Source organism: Phaseolus vulgaris, chromosome 8 (assembly GCF_051622355.1).
Source record: "Phaseolus vulgaris cultivar YP4 chromosome 8, ASM5162235v1, whole genome shotgun sequence".
Taxonomy (NCBI): Eukaryota; Viridiplantae; Streptophyta; class Magnoliopsida; order Fabales; family Fabaceae; genus Phaseolus; species Phaseolus vulgaris.
In genome coordinates this window covers 61,049,136-61,070,104 of record NC_143505.1, presented here as the reverse complement: position 1 = coordinate 61,070,104, position 20,969 = coordinate 61,049,136, and the positions used below count along the sequence as shown (strand labels likewise).

The 20,969-nt window shown below is 32.6% G+C and overlaps 4 protein-coding genes across 9 annotated transcripts; all 4 read right to left on the bottom strand.

Moving 5' to 3' along the window:
• Positions 1–1,138: 1,138 nt before the first annotated feature.
• PYRB (PYRIMIDINE B) lies at positions 1,139–4,377 on the bottom strand. Its single transcript, XM_068633554.2, has 6 exons — positions 4,178–4,377; positions 3,316–3,847; positions 3,077–3,216; positions 1,931–2,104; positions 1,623–1,859; positions 1,139–1,519 (listed from the first exon to the last, which is right to left on the bottom strand). The coding sequence occupies exons 2-6, from the start codon at positions 3,827–3,829 to the stop codon at positions 1,412–1,414; spliced, it is 1,173 nt and encodes a 390-aa protein (XP_068489655.1). The 5' UTR covers positions 3,830–3,847; positions 4,178–4,377; the 3' UTR covers positions 1,139–1,411.
• Positions 4,378–6,393: 2,016 nt separating this feature from the next.
• On the bottom strand, positions 6,394–9,049 carry LOC137827269 (WRKY transcription factor 6). The gene is made up of 6 exons (XM_068633550.2): positions 8,768–9,049; positions 8,222–8,311; positions 7,967–8,107; positions 7,550–7,855; positions 7,338–7,451; positions 6,394–7,201 (listed from the first exon to the last, which is right to left on the bottom strand). Exons 1-6 carry the CDS (start codon positions 8,936–8,938, stop codon positions 6,653–6,655), a joined length of 1,371 nt encoding a protein of 456 aa, XP_068489651.1. The 5' UTR covers positions 8,939–9,049; the 3' UTR covers positions 6,394–6,652.
• Positions 9,050–10,815: 1,766 nt separating this feature from the next.
• Positions 10,816–13,149, bottom strand: LOC137827271 (transcription factor IIIA). Of its 3 annotated transcripts, XM_090293586.1 has the most exons (7): positions 12,895–13,149; positions 12,638–12,772; positions 12,273–12,403; positions 11,882–12,168; positions 11,523–11,761; positions 11,297–11,440; positions 10,816–11,179 (listed from the first exon to the last, which is right to left on the bottom strand). In XM_090293586.1, exons 1-7 carry the CDS (start codon positions 13,021–13,023, stop codon positions 11,030–11,032), a joined length of 1,215 nt encoding a protein of 404 aa, XP_090149712.1. In that variant the 5' UTR covers positions 13,024–13,149; the 3' UTR covers positions 10,816–11,029. The 3 variants fall into 3 exon arrangements, with proteins under 3 accessions (XP_090149712.1, XP_068489657.1, XP_090149711.1); XM_068633556.2 differs by lacking the exon at positions 12,273–12,403 and having other exon boundaries at positions 11,882–12,170; XM_090293585.1 differs by lacking the exons at positions 12,638–12,772; positions 12,895–13,149 and having other exon boundaries at positions 11,882–12,170; positions 12,273–12,460.
• Positions 13,150–14,708: 1,559 nt separating this feature from the next.
• LOC137827267 (SWAP (Suppressor-of-White-APricot)/surp domain-containing protein) lies at positions 14,709–19,826 on the bottom strand. Of its 4 annotated transcripts, none has more exons than XM_068633546.1 (4): positions 19,439–19,826; positions 17,942–18,093; positions 16,600–17,412; positions 14,709–16,250 (listed from the first exon to the last, which is right to left on the bottom strand). In XM_068633546.1, the coding sequence occupies exons 1-4, from the start codon at positions 19,683–19,685 to the stop codon at positions 14,838–14,840; spliced, it is 2,625 nt and encodes an 874-aa protein (XP_068489647.1). In that variant the 5' UTR covers positions 19,686–19,826; the 3' UTR covers positions 14,709–14,837. The 4 variants fall into 4 exon arrangements, with proteins under 4 accessions (XP_068489647.1, XP_068489648.1, XP_068489650.1 ...); XM_068633547.2 differs by lacking the exon at positions 19,439–19,826 and adding an exon at positions 18,231–18,459; XM_068633549.2 differs by lacking the exons at positions 17,942–18,093; positions 19,439–19,826 and adding an exon at positions 17,755–17,887.
• Between the last annotated feature and the right edge of the window lie 1,143 nt (positions 19,827–20,969).

Below are 20,969 nucleotides of genomic sequence, written 5' to 3'. Positions count from 1 at the left end.
TAGTGCCATTCTTAATATAGAGGAAGGAAATGAAGAGTGGATATATCAATTTTCAATCACGTTTGAGAAGAGAAATGGTTGTGTGGATCTCACATCTAAAATTTCCTTCCTAAGTTGTCATGAATTAGAAGGGAAATGTTTATTTCATTTTCTCTCTATTTTCTTGAAAATTAAAATAAATTTTCAACATAAAAATAAATAAATATTAAAGTTTAAAATTTAAAGTTATTTATTAAAATTAGGGTGGAGAAGCTACATTTTAAAATTACTATTTTATGTTAACACTGGTTGGATTGGAGTTTTTACCCTCCCATGTTTCACTTTTCATGAAATCGTTATGATGATAATGTAGTAAGGCGACAATAATTAACTAATAATTTAAAAGAAAAAAAAGGTTGTATATCCACTTCTTAATGTAACCTCTTACTTTATACACCAATTAATCGTATAATTTAGTTAGAGAATCATCGTCAAAGAACATATTAGCAAATTATCAGTAAATAGAACTCAAAATGTGATGATATCCAGATTATTCCGTGGGACACACGCAGCATGGCCACTTTCTTATTTGAGGTGAAACAAATTACTAAGGTCAGGTTATGGATGTTATGTTACAAACTTCCACGTTTTAATAATTTAGGTTGGTTTATATTCTGTTTGTTGGTGACCTATGGGTTTATGTTCTGTTTGTTGGTGACCTATGTAGCACATGATATTCATACAATATGGACACAAAAATACGTATAATTTTTAAAATGTTAGATATGAAAACACAAATCTATATATTATATAATTATAAATCATATAAATTGACAATAAAAATTTAAATGCAAAGTATGTTTCAATTTTTTTTAGTAAAAAGATGTTTATCATGGTTTGCTCAAAAAGATTTATTTCTTATTTTTGTAATCATAATAAAAATTTATACAATAAATTTGAATTTTTAGAAAAATTAATGTATTTATCTATTTTAAATTTGTTTTAAGACATGTTAGATCTGTCAAAAATCTAACAAATCTTTTTGAATTAGACACTTCACCGATACATGTCGATATCTCATACGTGTGTGTCTGACACAGACACACTATCAATTAAGAGGCGTGTCTGAACCTCATAGTTGATGACTATAAGTAGCATATGAAGGAAATTTCCACTCATAATTTTTTTTTTATTTGTTACTTTATTTGTGAAGCCTACAAATAGAAAAAAGAAAAACTGTGTTTGGAAACACAGTAGTTTAGATACATTGGAAACCACGTCCATTTACTAGAAGACGCAGAAGTAATGCCTCTCAGCATCGATATAAATGCGAGAAATGATGTCAAAATGATAGAAAACACGCAAAAACCCAAGAGAAGGAAATGAAGAAAACCTTGGATAACCCCATTCACTTTGAAAAGTGAATGCATCCTTACCAACCAAGAAGCAATACCTTTAAGAGTGCCATCCGAATATATAGACCATTCTTTGCCTGCCTAAAGTATGCAGCTCTTGGATCACTATCAACATCCACTGTGATCTGCATGAACTCAAGGGAAAAATTTAGTTTCTTTAATCTTAAAAGCTTGTGTTCATTACAAGAGTACATGATCCAATGACACGTCAATTCCTAGGTGTTTTACCTCATCAAGTCTTGGCAGAGGGTGCATAACCACAGCATGTTTTTGCATCACCCCAAGAACATCCTTGTTTACAATATACTTGCCTCTAGCCTCCTCATAAAGGTCAATTTTCTCTCCAAATCTTTCTTTCTGAATGCGAGTTTGATAAACCACGTCACACTTAGAAGCCACTTCCATCAAATCACCACTTTCTTCCCATTCCACTCCCTTTGATGTCAGATACTCTTTTATATCATCCTATGATAAAACAAGCATTTTAGAACATCTTACCTGCATATCATGACATGGCTAGAATTTGCAACAGTTACCTTCATTTTAACCACGTTAGGAGAGACAAAATAAATTTTCACATCCTCATACTTGGCTAGTAAGTATGCAAGTGAGCGAACTGTCCTCCCATTAGCAAGGTCTCCCACAAGCCCAACTCTAATTCCATCAAGTTTTCCTATCTCTCTTTCAATGGTATAAACATCTAGCAGTGCCTGTGCAGTTTAATAAAGACAAGAGTTTTGAAACTCAAAAATAAAATCAAACATTTACCACTCAAATTGTTAAACTATAGAAGAATGCAGGACAATAAATAAAGTCACAACAAGTCCCCTTAACTGTGTTTTCTTGCTCTACATGAAAAACACTAAAGAAGAAACATGGATTGAAACCATCTTGTAAAGTGTAAATAAAGTACATAATAAGGTATTGAAGGAAGTTTAAGGTGGAAAAATCCATAATGTTTTCTTATAAACCTGAAATTGGCTAGGAAAAACTAGTGGAGACTCAATATACCGTGGAAGTTACCATCTCAATCCTAGATAACAAGCATTTCACCCAAAAAATGGAAACATATATTAAGATTTATACTTCAATCAGTTTTCACCTTCAAATCAGGCTTTTGTACATCCAGCACGTTTTTGGTCTACTGAAAATAAATTTCTTGTTCCCAGGTGAAAAAAATGTGCAGTTTCTTGAACAAAGTCTTAAGGTATGAATATATTAATTAATTTTACACTAATAACATTGGTAATTATAGACCACTTCTACCCAATCAACTTCTCAGAAATCAAAAGGAAAAGATGTGGACCTTTCTGTTTCAAATACCATGTGACAGCATCAGCAGTTTCTGTCACATACACTTTACAGAAAAAAATCAACCTCCTTTCCTTAAGAAGAGTAACAATTATGGGAAACAAACTCGTTAAGTGAATTCTATAGTTATACTTCTACAAAATTGCTAAGCAGCAAAAGGTTATCCATCACAATGCAAAAAGATCATGGGTTTAACAAAAAGGTGCATTGTAAACACCACAAATGAAAAACAAACTGTGCAATTTTTGAAGTAAAAAAGCACCCGTAGCTGAAGATTTCTTTGAAAAGTAAATCATACCATGATAATATCTACTTGACATTCTCTGTGCAATGGTTTCTAAACTCTACTAATTGCGGCAAATTCTTCATACCTGGGTGGGATGCTGTCCAGGGCCATCCCCTGCATTGATTACAGGAATGCTAGCAGTTGCTGCTGCTCTTTTTGCAGCACCACTTTCAAAGTGTCTCATCACAATTATATCAGTGTAACCTTCAACCGTTCTTATAGTATCTGCAAGAAGTGAAGTTCTATAAAACTCCAATTTTAGATAGAAAAACAATGAAATACACCCACTAAAAAATCATTGCATTGTTAATTGACAGGACACACCTTCGAGGGTCTCTCCTTTAGCAGCAGATGAAAACTCCCTTGCATTCTCAGTTGTGAGAACGTCCCCACCTAATCTTTTCATGGCGGATTCAAATGAAAGCCTAGTTCTAGTCGATGGCTCATAAAACAAGGTAGCCATGAGGTAACCCTTAAGCATTTGGCTCCTAGATGAACTGCTTTCAATGCTCTCCATGCTCCTTGCAACTTCAAAAATGGCACTGAGAGTCTCTCTGTCAAATTGCTGGGCCTCAATGACATCATCAAGTTGAAATTTTTGCCCCACAGAGAAGGAGGGTGCATTTTCAACTTGAAGAGCCCCTGCCCTCCACATAATCTCATCACCTTTACATGAAAGTTTAGATTTTTCCGAGACTCCTGAATGCCCAAATGATGTTTTTGGCTTCAAATGATTCCATGGCTGATTGGGCAAACATACAGAGGATTTTGCAGCCAGCTTGGGATGAGACACACCCACATGCATAGAGCAGGAGAACAACAAAGACGCAGCACTCATTGTGTTCTATTGGAGCAACTACACAAGACAAAATCCTTATATATTATCACAAAAGCACACAAAAAATAACCATGAATTGCATGCTCAAATCTCAAATCCTTCAACTCTCAATATGGGAAGCAAAAGGGCACAAAAGTAACTTGAATTGAAACATAAAGAAGGGGAAATAGATTAAACTGGTTTAAGTGGATGAAGGTATACGCTTAAAAACCACGCTTGAAAAAAGACGGCAGGGCGAAAAAAACAACTATTGAAGATCACAAGAGAGAAAAAAAAACAGTGGAAGCATGATCAATCCAATACTTTGTTGAAATCAGAATGAAAAGTTATGATGATGAAATAGAATACCGTGAAGATTGTTTGTTGGAAATGATTGGTTTATTTATTTATTTTTATTTTGAAGGGAGAGAGACAACGGCTACAAAACTGTGTGTGTTCGACTCTGCAAGAAGGAACAATGTGTGTTGGCTTTGCAGCCTACAGGAGGAGCCGACCTGCTTTCAAAATCAAAAGAAAACCTTACTTTTCAATAATGGGCCAACATTTATGATTTGGGCCTCTTGATGGTTATTTTTAACCTTTATTTTTATTTTTTTGGCTGATTTTCCTGCACCCAAATGCATTTGTGAAAGTACCAAATTATCTTTAAAGAAAATAAAATTAGGGTTTAGTGATTTCTGCACCCATTCTAGCATCCAACACCATCTCTCACACGAGTGTTTGCATCCTCGCACCTTGGTTGGTATTTCTACAGTAGCGTGGTGTTGAGTGGAAGGACTCCTTGAAAAAAAACAAAGCCAGGAGCGCGAAGGTTGTCCATTGTTGTGCGAAGGTTTGAGGGCATCATCTGCATCAGCGCACCTTACAAGTTTTTTCAAAATACACATAACAAGGGTACAATTGGATTTTAGAATGTTTGTCGGATGCCCATCACAATTGGGTGCAGGAAGAAATTGCCTTATTTTTTTCTTCCAATTCTCATTTATTTCTAAATGTATTTTTGAAATTTCGAGAAAAGGTAAAACAAATATTGTGGACCAGTGCGTGCAGGAACAATTTATTGGGGTGCAGAAAACAATTTTTCTCATTCATAATTTTTCTTCTAAATAGTATTTTTTTCGATTTATAGTGTAGCATTGCTATTTAAAAAATCTATCTATCTCTCTCTCACACACATATTTATTCATTTTTATAATATATAGGTCAAATTATATTTTGGTTGTATATTTTATTTTAACATTAATTTAGTTTACCTTTTATTTTTCTAAAAAAAAGTCATTTTAGCCAATTTGTTTTTCAAAACCAGTATTCTTTTTATTTTTTGGATATGATTTTAAACCGTTTTTTAACATATGTAAAACTTGTTTCTTTAAATTTATTCATATGAAAATTATGGATTTAAACTATGTTTGAACCATAAATAGTGTAGAAAATGAGTCAAACAATCAAATAAAAATATATTATATAAGATTTTCAAAATAAATTTAATCAATAAAAAAATCAAAGTAAGAATAGTAATATAGAATATTTTGAAATAGCACATTTGAATCCTCTATTTTTTTTAATAAAATATTATATGAAATATTTATTTAAATAGTATATTGTGTCAAATGATTACTTAAATAATATGATTTACTATAACAATTCGGAATTCGATTTTATTTTATTGTTTATTTAAAAAATGAAGAAAATATTATATTTTGAACTTGATTTTTTTGTTTATTTAAAAAATGAAAAAAGATAATTGGTAATTTGTAAGAAAATATTATATTTTTTTAATTCAATACAGAACTAAATATTGAATTTTCTAACAAATTAAATTTTCACATTTTTAATTTTTCAATTAATTATTTTTTTTCTAAATAGTATTTTTAAATAATTATTTATTAATATAATTAGTTTTCTAAACTATTATTTTTGAATATATTTATTTTTCTAAAATATTATTCCTCAATATAATTACCTTTCTAAATTTGTTTACAATTTTATTCAAAATATGTATGTTAAGATAATATTTTTTATTTTACAATTTTAAAAATGTCTCTCCTTTATTTTAAAAAAAAAATATTACCACACTTGGTTCAAACTATCTCAAGATTAGAGTTTGGAAAGACTAAATTAACCCAAATTTAAACTATCAAGGATTGAAATGAATTTTTTAAAAAGGAGATGGAGCAATTTTTTTAAAAATGATATACCAAATAAAGTGTCGCTTAGCCTATTTATTATTAAAATTAATAAACACCTTAGTGACATGTGATTAAATGACATTTTAGAAGACATAAATGATAAAATTAATTATTTTGAAATATAAAAGACGAAAACAAACCTTTGAATAGGATAAAGAATAAAAAAACATAATTAACCAAACAGATATCTCAAAAATCCTATTACAAAATATTTCTAATGAACTGATAAAATAAAAACTCTAATATAATTTGGTTATATAATTTTTTTAACCACAAGACTAGAAACTGAACAATTCTTTTGCAGTGTACATGAAAAGAAAAACAATTTTTATTGTTTTGGCCATTTTAAAAGCATAAAAACAAAATGCATTATTAAGATACCAATTTGAAATAATGAAGCCTACAACAGTGATTCATACATGGATGTTATTAAGTTCCTTCATATGCATGAAATCGAGCAACTGAAAATCTAAACCTATCTTGATCATGAAAAAGGATAAACTAAAGCAATTTGTGAAGGAAATAAGTGTGACACAACATAAATGAACTAGTTCTCACGATACATTTGACAACCTTGTATACAATCTTCTTTCTTCGTCTAAATTTGAAACAGGTTGTCAAATATATCATTGTTCTATGCATTATTATTGCAATGTTCTTCCCCAGTTGAATTATTATGTGAATTCCCCATGACTGATGTTATAGCAGCAACAAGAGCTGCAGTGAAATTGGGGTCTGCTGTGATAGCAGCAGTAGCTGCATTGAATGAGTTAGCAAATGATGGAGATGAGTCCCTTCCCTGAGACTCATGCAAGCCAGCAAGCTTAGTTTGATCACACAGTGAGTGTCCAAATATTTTTGGAACTGACATGAACTTGCGAGCCAAAAGGGGTGAGAGGAGGCCAAGTTGGTTGGTAGGATTTTGAGTGAGATCAAGAGTGATGGTGGGAAATGGGGCTGAGGCAGAGAGAGTTGCCATGTTCTGAGAGCAGGGAAGTGAAGCACTTTGTAACATGGTTGGGTTGATTTGGCCATCTGAGCTTGGCATTGATCCAGAAAGAAGCATTGAAGCAGCTGCAGATGTGGTGGCAGCCATTGCCTGAGCTGTGGGAGGGAGTGCATGGTTGTGCTGTCCTTCATATGTTGTGATCACCACACTTCGATCTTCTGCACACCTTTGTACCTATGGATAAACATAAAATGTCTTGTTGCTACAATGTTGTTTCTCTATAATGTCTAAAACAGAAATTATAATTCACAGCAAAAGTTAAGGTTAAAGTTGTGATGCAAAAGAGAAATTGAAGTGCATGCATGCATACTTGTTTACGCACTGGACAAGCACTGCTCATTGTGCAACGATAATAAGCCCTTGGACATGGATTCCCTTTTGCCATCTTCTGTCCATACTTTCGCCATTGGCATCCATCTGCAATCTGTTCATCATAACTCAACATGAATTCTTCACTATTTTAGTGTTCATCTTCTTTGAAACAAAATTGACTTGCATTTGCTTGTTACTTAGTTTACTAACCATTGTGGAGTCTGATCTTGCTCGAACTGACACACGAGCTTTCTTGATCATGGACAAGGTTTCTGAATTTTGATCCAATTTAGAAAGTTTGGTAGAAAGTTGTTGGTCAGCTTCCATTCTAGCTTTTGAGCTTTCCCTTCCACAATCCAACTTATCTTCAATCTCTTTCTGATCACTACCCTTACACTGATGCATCAAATCAACTTTCACTTTTTCCTCTGAGGGTTGCTCCTCCTTTTCACTCACACCCATCTCTAAAAATGGCCTTGGAACCATCTCTTCTTTCTCTCCACTCACTCCATTGTTCTACACAAAAACCAACTAAATCTAATACATCTTCTCATTTAATAATATGCTATTCATTCACTTTACTTAGTTACCATTTTTTTAAACACACACTACAGTAAAAACAATTACCCCTTGGTTATGCTGCTTCTGCGTTATGTTGATAAGTTGCATGCGTAGGGCATTGCAGTTATTGTTCATCTCATCGACCAACTCTCTTAATCTTTGGTTTTCAGCATTCATTTGGTGCAATTCACTTACCATAGCTACAAACTATACCCATAGGAATAAACAAATCAATTGTATATATAAACTTTACCTATTTTGTTTGATGAAATTGCATGCATGTTACATAATAAACCCAACCAGACAGAAACATTCACGTACCCTGCTCTTTTCATCCACAGTTTCCAATGCCTCATTTTCCTCCATTGATCTGTTCCCACCGGTATTCTTTGTAAGCAGATCCAAACTGGTCTGTAAATGAACAACACAACAAAAATTATAACTAAGATTTTCCCATACACAACGTTAAAGATTAGATTAAATCCAAAGAAAAAATTTACACTTCAGAAATGTTCAAACTCTTATTCACACAATTCAAAATGTCTTAATTTTTATATATAAAATGACAATCAAGTTCTACATGCCTTCAAACCAAACTTCAAATGAAAGGAATAACAAATCACACAAAAAAAACAACCTCTACTATCTATACAGATTCATACAAACAGTTTTTAATCTAAACAATACACACAACAAACAAACTCTACTACAACAAAGAAAAAAAGTACAAGTACTGTTACAAATCATAATACAAATACTAATACAAATCAAAATCCAAAGAAACATGAGTTTGCTATATATATATATATAAAAGGAGATATATATATATATATATATATATATATATATATATATATATATACATACATCTACATGATAGTGGAGTGTTTGATGGTGATGAGTGTGATCATGGTCTTGAATCTCTTTGGTCTTCTGAGGGAAGAAATCGAGGGCATCCATGTGAAGTGGTGTCCCTCTGAAGGACAAGAGTGGATGTGAAGAAGGGTGAGGAATGGCATGATTGGAAGAGGGTTCCATGAGGATTGAATATATAATGAAGGTTATATAGTGAATGTTGAAGAAGTCACAGATAAGTGTGTGCTTGGTTAGAAAGAGTATCAAAGAAGAGTCGTGTAGTTGTGCCCACAAGTTTTCTTAATGAGAGAAGAGAAGAGTTTGAGAGATGCAAATGAGTCGGCAACAAAAAATGGGGTTTTGTTTTGTTTTGTTTTGACTAAGACCAAGTGAGGTAAGTGATGCACACGTGCCACCTTTCTCAAGGCCCTTTCGGACAAACGACAGGAACCAGAACTTCACAGGGACTTTGACTTAGACTATTTACTATTTACTATTGTCTTGTCACACTATGCAATTTACTATTTCTAGATTTTCATTTTTATTTTTTTATAATGGAATTTTTGTTTTTGTTTTTTTAGACAATTTGTGGTCGTGTGTTATGAATTTAAATCATCTACAGATATTTTATGAACAATTATATTCGTGAATTATATTAAATTGGTTTTGCTTAAATAAAATTTTAAAATGATTTGAATTATTTACTAGTGATAGTGAAGAAGATTGTTATGACAGAATAGTTGAGAAGATCGAAAAGATTGATATAGTTGAATGATTTTCTTAGTCTAAATATTATTAGTCAATTACATATATTAAATTGGTTTTGCTTAAGTGTAATTCGAAAATGATTTGAATTAAAGTTTGTGAATTTTTTTTAAATATCCCTTTTGATAATTACTATTTTATTTACATTCACTTCATAATTACTTTTCATAATAAATAATAAGATTAATTATAAATAAAATAATCATTTTTAATGTTATAATTTAAATGTAAGAGAAAGATATGGTGAAACCATCATCACCCTATAATTTTTAATTTTCTTCTAGGATGTACTAAATAAATAACAAAATATAAGCGTCTCATTTCTACAAGTCATTATATTTTTTATATAAATATATTTTCATAATAAGTATAACTTGTGTGTGAGAATTATATAAGAAATAAAAATATGAATAAGTGGTATCATAAATTTATTAAAGAAACTATATGAGTTGATTTGAAGTGGATTTGATCGATTTTTTAAATCAAATATGAAATTTGATTAAATTCAATAAATTAGTTGTTTTTTCAGTTTGCGATTGATTCAGTTTTTAGTTTTTTATCCTTTATTTTAAAATTAGATTTGATAATTCATTGAAAACTTATGCATTGAAAACTTATGCAAGCACACGTAACAAAAGTGTTACTACAGTGGACGTCATATGAACTATGGTAGATCCTGCTAAACCTGAGTAATTGTTTTTAATTATTTAAATACTGTATTATTTAATCTATTTTTTATTCAACCTAATTAAATTATAATTGCTTTCAGTTGGATAATAAGATTAAATAATTAGAAAAATTATTATCCTATAAAAAACACTTCAAAATAAATATTTTAAATATTTATAAGATAATTACATACACATAAATACTATCCATATTATAAAATGTAAAATTATTTTTTATAATAAGATTATTAAATAGATATTCTTTCTATTATATATTTATTTTATATTTAGATTGAATCAAATTTTAAAATTTATAAACTTATTATGTCACTAAAATCTACTTTAGACAGAACACAGTAATCCAACCCACTCCTAAAATCTGTACGAAACAGAGGAATTTCAGGTGTTCCCTTCAATTTCTTTGTATTGCTTATTTACAATTACAGTTTCTTCTTTTCCCTTTCAGATTTGTTATTGTTATTATACTTCAACTTTCATTTTAAATTCACCAGCTTTTAATATGACTTTCGTTTATTTTTTATTATCACTTCAAGGAGAAGAAACAAGAGTGAGAGACCCAGATTACTTGGCATTAAATTAAATAAAGAAATACATAAATATAACTAGTTTACAGTAAATTATGTTCCATTCCTTTCATACAACTTCTACAATTCAAACATTGCCAATTTGTTCATAGATTGGCTACACTGTTCAATTCAATCTTCATGTACACATCATTCATTAATATGCATTGTTGTCCTATATCTTTTATATTTAATACTAATCCTAAACATACACAATGCGTGGCTACTTGTATTAGGAACACAGTGCTGAATGCACTCTACTCACTATCCTGCATAAATAACCAATCCTCCCATTGACTAGGTGGGGTAACCCTCTTCCTGATTAACATTTCAACGGTAGGACATTTTCTCTTCCTCCCTCCCCTCGGCCTTGACCTGAACTCTTCATCAGCTTCTTCAAAATCACCCTGCATTATAAGCAAATCTTATGATTATGTCAATTCAAAGGAAAAACTTTCACACACCATCTGTTATCAGATAACTTTTGGCACAACCGGATATCAAAGCAAAAAAGTAGAACTTACAAGGGTAAAAACATGTTTAACGGTTTTTTCGTGTTTATCCCGCACATGTTTGTAAGCAAATCTCATGCCACAATCAGGAAACCCACACAGAAAAGGTTTTTCTTTAAGGTGCACGACCTTCTTATGCTTGTCAAGATTAGATTTCTGTTGACACAATGACGAACAGATTAAACCAATTGGAGAATTCATAATATCATGTACATCCAGAAGATTTAACAAGTCTTACATTAGAGAATGTGCAGCTACAACCCTTAAACTCGCATTGAAAGGTCTCTAAGGAACTGCTGTCAGGTTCATGTGAACGAAGGTGACGCTTAATATTCTTCTTCAGTTGCTTAGACCCACAGATGTCACAGGTCATATATTGATGAGAGGAATTTACATGGGCTTTAAGGCACTGGACATTAGTAAAATGCATCATGCAACCAGGCTCTAAGCACACCACATCCACTGACTCCAGCTTAACTGTATAACAAAGGGTTTCTTCAAAATTGTAACCAACAGTTTCACAAATGTAAATAATCAAGCACCTTACAAATATCCCACGGATATTTCACTAATTCATACAGAAAACAAAAAACCTACCATGAGAATCTTCATGCTTTTTTAGCTGTGAAGCAAATCTGAAAACCTTTCCACAGCCAATCTCTGGACACACATGTTGTTTGTGACTTTTGTCAGTAACTGCAGGAGAACTGTCATCGTGAATCTCCTCAACGTGTCTTTTCATATTGCTCAGCAAAGAGAACTCAGTGTTGCAATTCACAACAGGACACTTGAAAGTCTTCCCTTCATGTAGTAGAAGGTGCCTAGTCAGGTGGTCCTTCCTTCTGTAACTCGCTTGACAATCATCAAGCGCACACACAAACGGCCTCTGGAACCATCACAAAATATGTTAGCTACAAAAAACCCAAGCAAAAGCACAAATATCATCATACCCTGAGAAGAACAAGAAACAAATGAACAAACTGCCAACCTCAAATTCAAAGAGCGTGACTGAGGCATCCTTGATGGAGCTTCACAGGAGGTCTCCCTACCTGATACTGATCCATCAAGTTTAAACTCGCTGCCTCGTGCATTTTGGAGTTCTTTGTCTGGGATCCAATGCTTCACACAATTAATCCATTATTTTCCAATGATTTTAGAATCTTATAGATTAATTTCCTGCAAAATTTGTATCTTCAGCCTAATGCAACAACAAAAGCTATGTCTCCCACAAACAAAATATGTTTCAAATAACACAACAGTACATAGAAAACAACACAAGAATATGTTTTTTATGTGTTTTCATAGTTTTACATCTAAAACTTGTCTTGTATTTAAGAATGTAAATGTAAATACCTCAAGCGAATGACTTTGCATGTGCTGCAACAAATATGCGTGTTTCTTGAAAGTGATGCCACAGTCCTCGCAGGTGTGGGATTTCGAAGACTCTTCTTCAGGATCTCTTTCTTTTCTTGCCTTCTCATCCTCTTCCTGAAAAAGCACACCAAAATCAACAAAGTCTGATAGCCTAATTGTAATAATTTAAATAAGGATGATTGTGAAGGGTTTAATTTTGCAGAAGAAAAAACAAAAAATAGAGAAAAAAAAGGTACCTTGTGGTGCGAATTGATGTGAGAGGTAATTAGGGTTTTTTTGGATCTGCAGATACCGCAGTACTGGCAGAAATAACGTCTAATATCTCTGAATTTTGGCCTTTCTTCGATTTCCACGGCTTCAACCATTGTTTTGGTGAAGAGATACAAAGAACAATCGGAGATTGCAGAAATTCGATGCAAAGATGAGTATTCTGTTATATTCGGCGATTTTGTGAAGCTGCGAATGAAACGAGTGTGAGAGCTGCTAGGGTTTTCGGCAACTAAGGATATATATAGAAGGTCCATACGATGTCGTTTGTTTGGTTTACCTAAAATTAGAGTAACATTAAATGTTTTTATTTATTTTGGATATTTTTCCTTTTAGTCTTTTTAATTAAAAATTGTTTTCATGGTTCCTAAATTTCCAAAAATACTTTTTTCTAGCTATACGCCTTACAACTCGTTACAAATATTACTAAAGGTACCTAGTTCAATAAAGACAAGTGTCAAAAGTATAATGATGCAAAAATTTATTATGAAAAAACTATCTAAAAATATTTTTTTAACCCTTATTTTGGATCAAATTTATTTTAATTCAATTTTTTTTACTCTCTGAAATATAAAATTCATATTTTAAGTATTTTAAATCTAAAAATAATTTGTTTAATCCTCCAAATTTAAACATATTGGTTTAGTCTCCAATTTTATAATCATGAATAATTTATTTGAAATTTAACAGTGGTAAATTATATCTTTAAAATTGTTAAAAATATATTTTTGATTATTTAAACTTATTCGTATAAAATAAGGGTAGCATAAATGTTATGATTTTTTTTCTTGATTTTTGTTTTGTAAAGAAGGTAAATGAAAAACAAATCTCTTTGGAAATGTTAACTCATTTTCTCAAATTGAGAACTAAAAATACAATTCTAAATTTGTGGGAAAAACATTTTTAAATTTAAGATATTAAATTTATATATTAAAAATATTAAAAAAAATTGATATAAAATTAAAGAATTAAAAATATTATAACTAAAACTTTGAAAAAGTTAATTTTTATATTATTATTTTAACTATATATACCATCACATTTGTTACATTAACATTGTGTTTGTTTCGACTCATTTTTATTGTAGTTATTGGAATCAGACACTATCTAATCTTCTTCAGAAAAGGAAATTTAATGCTGAAATAAATAAAAATGACATAATTAAATTTTTATCATTAAGTATAGAGCATAATTTTATCATTAAGATATAATTTTTAGGGATTAATTTAATTCTAAATTATATTTTCTTACTAACGAATTTTATATTGATTTCTATTAGTTACTAAATTATACGAAACATAATTATCATTGTTTTATATCCATAAATTAAATAATTTTTACTCTTTTAAGTCTAAATAGTTATTTATTTATATAGAACCAAAATGTTGATTTAACATTTCATATAGCGGTAAATTTTATCTTAATAAATGTACGAGATAAATACTTTTCACATAAATTTATTTTATTTTATTATATTCTTCTTACATTATCTTATTTTATTTTTTAATAAACCAAATTAATATAAAAAACCTTAATTAGTTTTAAAATTGAAAATAAATGACATATTTATTAAAACTTATAATAAGATGACTTAATTTGAATTCAAAGTTGATAACATTAGCATACTTACAACAACAATAATCAACACAACTTCATCTAAATTTAAAATAATAGTATTTTTATAACCACTATTTCCAAAAAAAGAATTTAATGCTTATATATATTTTTAATAATTATTATATTTTATATTTTAGTTAAAATATAAAATATAAATAGTCATATATTAATTTGAAATACTTGTTTAGCAATATATTGGTTTTGTTAATTTGATTGAAGTTAGGGAACAATGGTACATTGTGAGGAAGAAGAGTAAGTAAATACAATTGTGAGCCTCACACCACATATAGAGGTTTTACCGGTTAGCCATTAACATGGCTCGAATTTTGGCTCTGAGCTCATCAGAAACATCAGTTACTTCAGGTGATTGAGAAGAAGCCCTTGCATTAGATAATCCAGCAGAGGCCTCCCTACCACCACCTCCAACCTCACCACTAACTGCTGACTTTTCCAATTTCATAATTATCTCTCCTTCCTCCACCTCTGTTTCTCTTTCACCATGGGATCTTCTCTCACGCTTTACACTTCTGCTTCGGTGCCTGTGTTCATCATCAGACGAACTATAATGTTTATTAGAACGCCGAGAATGTCTACGCTTACGGTGTTCGTCATCAGAAGAGCTATCGTAGTTATGACAACGTCTTGAAGAACGTTGGTGTTCATCGTCAGAGGAACTGTCATGCTTGACCACCCTGTGAGAATGCCTGTCTTTTGAGGAGGATTGTCTTCTCTTGTGCTTATGTCTGTCTCGACTGTGTGAAGATCGATGTCTTTTTCCTGATCGTTTATGGCGTCTTTTATCTTCTTGGTCTTCTTCTTTCTTCTTCTCTTCTTCCTCCTCTTCATGTCTACTACATCTTGAACGGTACTTTCTTTTTGAACGGCGTTCATCATTATCACCAGTAAGTTTCTCCTCAGACTTCTGACTTTTATCTGAATTATCAGCAGAAAGCTTCTCCTCAGAATTTTGACTTTTATCTGAATTTTCAACATCAAATGGAACAGAACTTCCTTCCCTTTCTTTACCCACAAGATTCCCAGTCTCAGCATCTGAACCGGAAAGGCCAGAGCCAAGTGGCTCCACTGATAAAGCTCGTGGCAATTCACTTGCTCCAACACCGCTTTTTAGCATGGCTGCAAACATCTTTGCTCGTTTCAATCTCTCTGCCTTAATCTTTTGCTCTTTAGTCATATGTGCTTCAGAGGAGTCCGCCTCACCTGCTGTTGCAATAGCTATTTTTTCCGCAATAGCCTTGGCAACAGGGGCAGAAGCCCTAGCCTTTACAATCAAGTTTGGATTTTCAACAAGACCTTGTGGTTGAGATGAATACAGACTCCCAGTCCCAGAGCTAGATAAATACCCACCATCACTTCCAAGGCCCTGACCACTACCACTTGATGTCTTGCTAAAGAATTCTAAATTAGGGTTTTTAAAACCCCTAGTGGCAGCCTGAAGAATAGCTGCTGTCGCAGCTGCATCCATGCTAACTGTGTTTTGAGCTTGGTCTTTGGGAATTGGATCTTGACCATCCTTCTTTGACTTGCCAATAGTCATCTTGAACTTTTCTTTTCGGTCCATATCATTTGGTAGATCAGAAGCCATAGATCCATGTAAAAGATTGTCACTTTTCTCATGTACGGCGGAATTATTGTCCACTGCACGACCGGCTGGATTGTGCTTCTGGTGACCCTTGCCTCGTAACTTAGACTGTAAACAAAATTAGGAAGATCTCGTAAGTAGCAGCTCAAAGTCAAAATTAACAATACCTAAATCAAATTTGCAAATAATTCATGGAACACACTAGGTGCACAAAATGTCTCCAGAACCCAAATAAAAAAAATTACTAGAAATTGAAGGCAGTGAATATAAGTTTCTGACATTTAAAATGTGTTTTTGCTTAGAGGGGAGGGGTAGGGTAGATGGCATTCAATCTTAGACTGACAAGGATTATGTCCTACAAGGGAGTAAAGTGCAGGTGCAACCAATTGCTCACTTCTAAGGGCACAATTTGAACACATTAAGAATAAGTTCACTTTTATGATTCTGAGAAAGTCACCTGTTCGACAGTATGAAGAACTTTTAGATAGTAAGTATGATATCGATTGGATGGCAGAAGAAAGGGGAACCTTCCATGAGGACGATCCTGTTCTGCAAGAACAGCCTCAAATTGTTTTCCATTTTTTAGGATGAACTCAACTATCTTCTCTATAGCTCTCTTTAATTCAGACGGAGGTTCAACAACAGGCAGTTCAATCTTAGCAGCAGTACTGGGAGCAGAAGTCTGTGACTTGTTCTGTGTATTAGACATTAAATCCAAGCCATCACCTGATTTTGCTCTACCTGCGGTTGCAGTCTTAACAGTACTGATAGAATGATTCCGCTTTATGATGGGAACCTTTTCTTTCAAAGAAGGTATTGGGTTTTTAGAAATGCTTACATCCTTCTTGACCACATCTGAACACGATTCTGCCGGTTCTACTCCTGAAGAAGTATAAGTACTAACAGCATCAACTGATGCTACCTCACATTCCTTTTTCTCAAAGTCAAAAGTGTTCTCGGATGTACCATCCTCATCCTCTCCGGATCCATAGACAGATCCAAGCAAAGACAATGCACCACCTATTTGATCACCCCCCTGAGCCTTATTGATGTCCTCAGTTGAGCTGCCATCATCTTTGTCAGCTTTCAGAATATCTGGGTGATTAATAAGAAACCTAAAATATGCATGAAGATGATGATCAGGCATCAGGAATCCAAAGGTTGGATTATCTCCTTGCTTCACCCTAAGAAGGATTTCTGACTGACTTCCATGTTTGCAGACAAACATTGCAGTCCTTGAAATAATCTGATGTATTTTCTCATTTGGAGGCTGAAAAAGAAAAACAAACAGATGTTTCTTAATCAATAAATTCAAATCTCAAAATTAGCAAAAGTATAAACATAGAAAGATCCTTGCCAAGCAGAATATTTAGATACTTGTATCTTATTAAACAAACACATTTAACCAATAAAAAAAAAATTAAAACAAACACGTGACATATATACTTGGATATTGATAAAGATCAAGAAATAGAACTTTATGTAGACAGACATGTATCATTCCATTTGCTCTCAAGAGATAAGGAATCAACAAATTTCTATCATCCTAATCCCACCTGCACGGCCCCTTCTCATGACATCAAAAGGAAAAAAGGTGCCTGTGAATGGCTACCTTGAGTCACAAGAACTCCATTCATGCTCCGAGCATCTGAAACTTAGACATCATAAGCCTTAGAATAACATATGTACCCTAGACAATTATCACCTAATCACATTGGTTAAACAATGAAAGGTCAATTAGGTTAGTAACATTCAAAAATCACACAATTAAAGTATATACATTAAGACATGTTACTCACCAGATTATGGAGTAGACTCGCTGGTACTGGGAAGTTCGGAACAAAACTAGACTCAGCATCATCGTCCTTTATCTCCATGGAGGCATTAGTATTTCCATATGAAAAGGTAACAGCATGAAAGCCAGCTGAACTTACTGGATCTGAACCATTATCTAAACAAACACAAAGGTTACATCCAGCATCAGAATCCAGTATAATTCTCAAAGGCAACTATATCATCCAGCTAAAACAGTAATTGCAACACAGAAGAAGCCAATCATAAATTGAAGCCAGGTGAAAACATCCTTACTTGTTTTCTGACACAGGAACCGTAGCAAATTACATTCCATCCTGCAAATGTGATATTGTGGTTGCACAAAAAATAAAAACACTCAACAGTCTCAGGTGGAAGCTGGAAAATAAAATCTTGTTCCAAGTTTCCAACATCGACTGAAAAAGCATTTGACTTGCAGCCAACAAAGCACCATCACCTAGTTGCCTCAACTAAATGCTATGTCCAACCAAATATATCAAAGTGTCTGAAAGATGATAGCAGATTGAAAAAACTTGATACCTTATTTGTTTGAAGACAGATTTTACATACTATATGCGTATAGGATATGTAAACAATGCAGCAATACAATCATTCTTAAAATAAATAAGATGTGATATATTTAAGATTGAAGACAAAGTAAATATATAATTACAATTCAGCAAATCCAAATTAAAAACATACTTTTGGGATATTACTAAAATAAATAAATTATAAACTATTGTACTCATAAATTACTATATGTTGTTTAAGTATAGTATAATAGTACAATTAATCTCCTTCGAGGAAACACTTTGTCCCTAGTCTGTGTCCAAAAAAAAATATGGCTTGGACACATCTTCAACTCGAGTTGAACAGAAATAAAGAGAGTCAAAACCTATTATTGGCTACATAAAAAAGTAAAGAGAAATATAAATCAATGAACTTATCTTATAAATAATGCGAGGCTCATAACATCTTTAGGTGAGGTTTGTTTCTTTAAGACTTAACTAGTTGTTCTAATAATTAAGAGATATGTTCTTAATATTTTACTGTGAAGCTTATCATATTAAGCGGGAAAGTCAGCTAATTTGCCTATAAAATGGTGAATTACTTAAATCTTAATTCTCAATAAAAAGTACAAAACCATGCATGCAGGAACTAGCTAAAGCCCAAAAAGACCAAAAAGCTTTATCTTAAAGCTTGACCTCTATGGAAAAACAAAATTTCCACCAACTTGCATTTAATTGACTTTTCCTCACTTAGGCTCTAACGAATGAGGATGAACCTTCGAAAGCAAACAAAACTCCGCAATTTCTCTCCAGGAAAGAACATGAATAAGATCGAGAGCTTCCGAGAGCTTCTCATTGAGAGATAAAAAACTCAACAACTAACACAGTTCCAATCAAAACGAAATCATATTTAGGTCATATCAAACAGAAGGAATTAGAAAGCAAAACGAAGAGTAGAATTATGTATTAGGTTACCTTGTGGTTCTTCATCGGAAGAAGAGGAAGGGAGATCGAGATAGCGTAGGTGATCGAGGTCGGGTTCGGGCTGAGGAGGGCGGCGCTTGAGGCGCGGAGGGAGGGGAGAGGAGAGAAGGTGTCGGACATCGTAGCGATCGATGGAGAGCGAGTTCCATTCCACCAGAGCTTCCGCTGAATTCACGAACGCCGCCATGCCGTCATCGTCGAACAACATCGCGTGACGCCCAACCACCTCCAGATCCATCGCTTCTGCACCTTGATTATCAAACTCAACTTCACGGATCGCACTACTCTCTCTCTGTCTCTCTCTCTCTTTCTCTCTCAAATTTAAAAAAATGATGAGTTTAAGAGTTTGACGCTATGGATGTGAAGATATGAATGAACGAATTTTGGAATGTGGTTTTAGGATGGTACCTCATACCATGCCCTACCTGTAGTGACAGGGCCGAGTTTTGGCTGGGCCTTTGGCCCGTTAGTAATTTAACTTAGGCTTTTGCTTCCTACACCCCTTTAATTGGTGAAATGACCGAATTGCCCTCATGTGTTCGTTCTCCGTCGCATCTCCCTAGCTACACCACACCACTTTTGCCGCTGCTGCTATGTCACTGTTGTTGTTGAAGAAAAAAAAACGCGAGATAACGCATTATGAAAAATAGTTGGTTCTGAAAAGCTATATGTGAAACATATTTCATGTATTTCGGAAAACATATTTCTAAAAGTTATTCAGAAAACACTTTCAGGAAAATATTATTTACGTTCCAGAAAATTTGTTCGTAAAATCCTGTTCTAGAAAACTTACTTTATAATGTATTTCAGAAACTTCATTCCAAAAATATTGTTTTAAAAATTTTCAATTTTATTTTACAAACCCGTTCTAAAAATTCTGAAAAGTGTGTTCTAATTTTTTTTCAAAAGTAAACTTAAAGAAGGGTAAAATGACCATTTTAAAAATTGTGGGTACCCAAAAAAATACGGGAAGCCGTGCAGGAAGAAATTAATTTGTTGCGACTTTTGTTAAATACTATAATCTATTTTTTTTATGATAAAAAAATCTAATTTTCTTATATAATGTTGGGTACAGTAAAAGTTCCATATCATTTAGAATTATTTAATACATTTTTTTTTAATTCAAGACTTTTTTAGGTTAAAACCGTAACTTATTTTATTTTGAATTTTTTTTTTTATATTTTATTTGAAATTTTAGTTGCTCTGTGGATGGATTAATGGAGCTGGGAAATGTTCTTTCCATTTCTGCGGATATTATAAGGACTGATTTTTCTTTAAGCTTTAATAAACATTTTTGGAACAAATTTAGAAGACACTTTCGTTACGGATAAATAAAACTTAAAATCGCCCTAAATATTTGTTCTAAAATGCTCTTTTCGGAAAGTTATTTCAACCCCTTTTAACTTTTTATATTTATTTCATTAGATACAATACAACTCTGATTTGAAGGTGAACTTTCTTTGAGGTAACTTTTTTTTATCAAGAAAAATTTAACTTTCAACTAGACAAGTTGAGAATTGAA

Bases quoted from the DNA above. Each gene is read 5' to 3' on its own strand.
- PYRB (XM_068633554.2), bottom strand. From the start codon at position 3,829: ATGAGTGCTGCGTCTTTGTTGTTCTCCTGCTCTATGCATGTGGGTGTG. The intron at 2,105-3,076 runs GTATGAAGAATT...TAAACTGCACAG, and splicing joins CTGGACAGCATCCCACCCAG to GCACTGCTAGATGTTTATAC. The intron at 1,520-1,622 runs GTAAAACACCTA...GAGTTCATGCAG, and splicing joins CTCTGCCAAGACTTGATGAG to ATCACAGTGGATGTTGATAG.
- LOC137827269 (XM_068633550.2), bottom strand. From the start codon at position 8,938: ATGGAACCCTCTTCCAATCATGCCATTCCTCACCCTTCTTCACATCCA. The intron at 8,108-8,221 runs GTACGTGAATGT...CTATGGGTATAG, and splicing joins CTGTGGATGAAAAGAGCAGG to TTTGTAGCTATGGTAAGTGA. The intron at 7,202-7,337 runs GTATGCATGCAT...GTTTATCCATAG, and splicing joins CTTGTCCAGTGCGTAAACAA to GTACAAAGGTGTGCAGAAGA.
- LOC137827271 (XM_090293586.1), bottom strand. From the start codon at position 13,023: ATGGTTGAAGCCGTGGAAATCGAAGAAAGGCCAAAATTCAGAGATATT. The intron at 12,404-12,637 runs GTATTTACATTT...AATTGTGTGAAG, and splicing joins TGCAAAGTCATTCGCTTGAG to CATTGGATCCCAGACAAAGA. The intron at 11,180-11,296 runs GTAAGTTCTACT...CTTATAATGCAG, and splicing joins TTAAACATGTTTTTACCCTT to GGTGATTTTGAAGAAGCTGA.
- LOC137827267 (XM_068633546.1), bottom strand. From the start codon at position 19,685: ATGGATCTGGAGGTGGTTGGGCGTCACGCGATGTTGTTCGACGATGAC. The intron at 17,413-17,941 runs GTGAGTAACATG...TTTCTTTTTCAG, and splicing joins CGAGTCTACTCCATAATCTG to CCTCCAAATGAGAAAATACA. The intron at 16,251-16,599 runs GTGACTTTCTCA...TTTTGTTTACAG, and splicing joins TTCTTCATACTGTCGAACAG to TCTAAGTTACGAGGCAAGGG.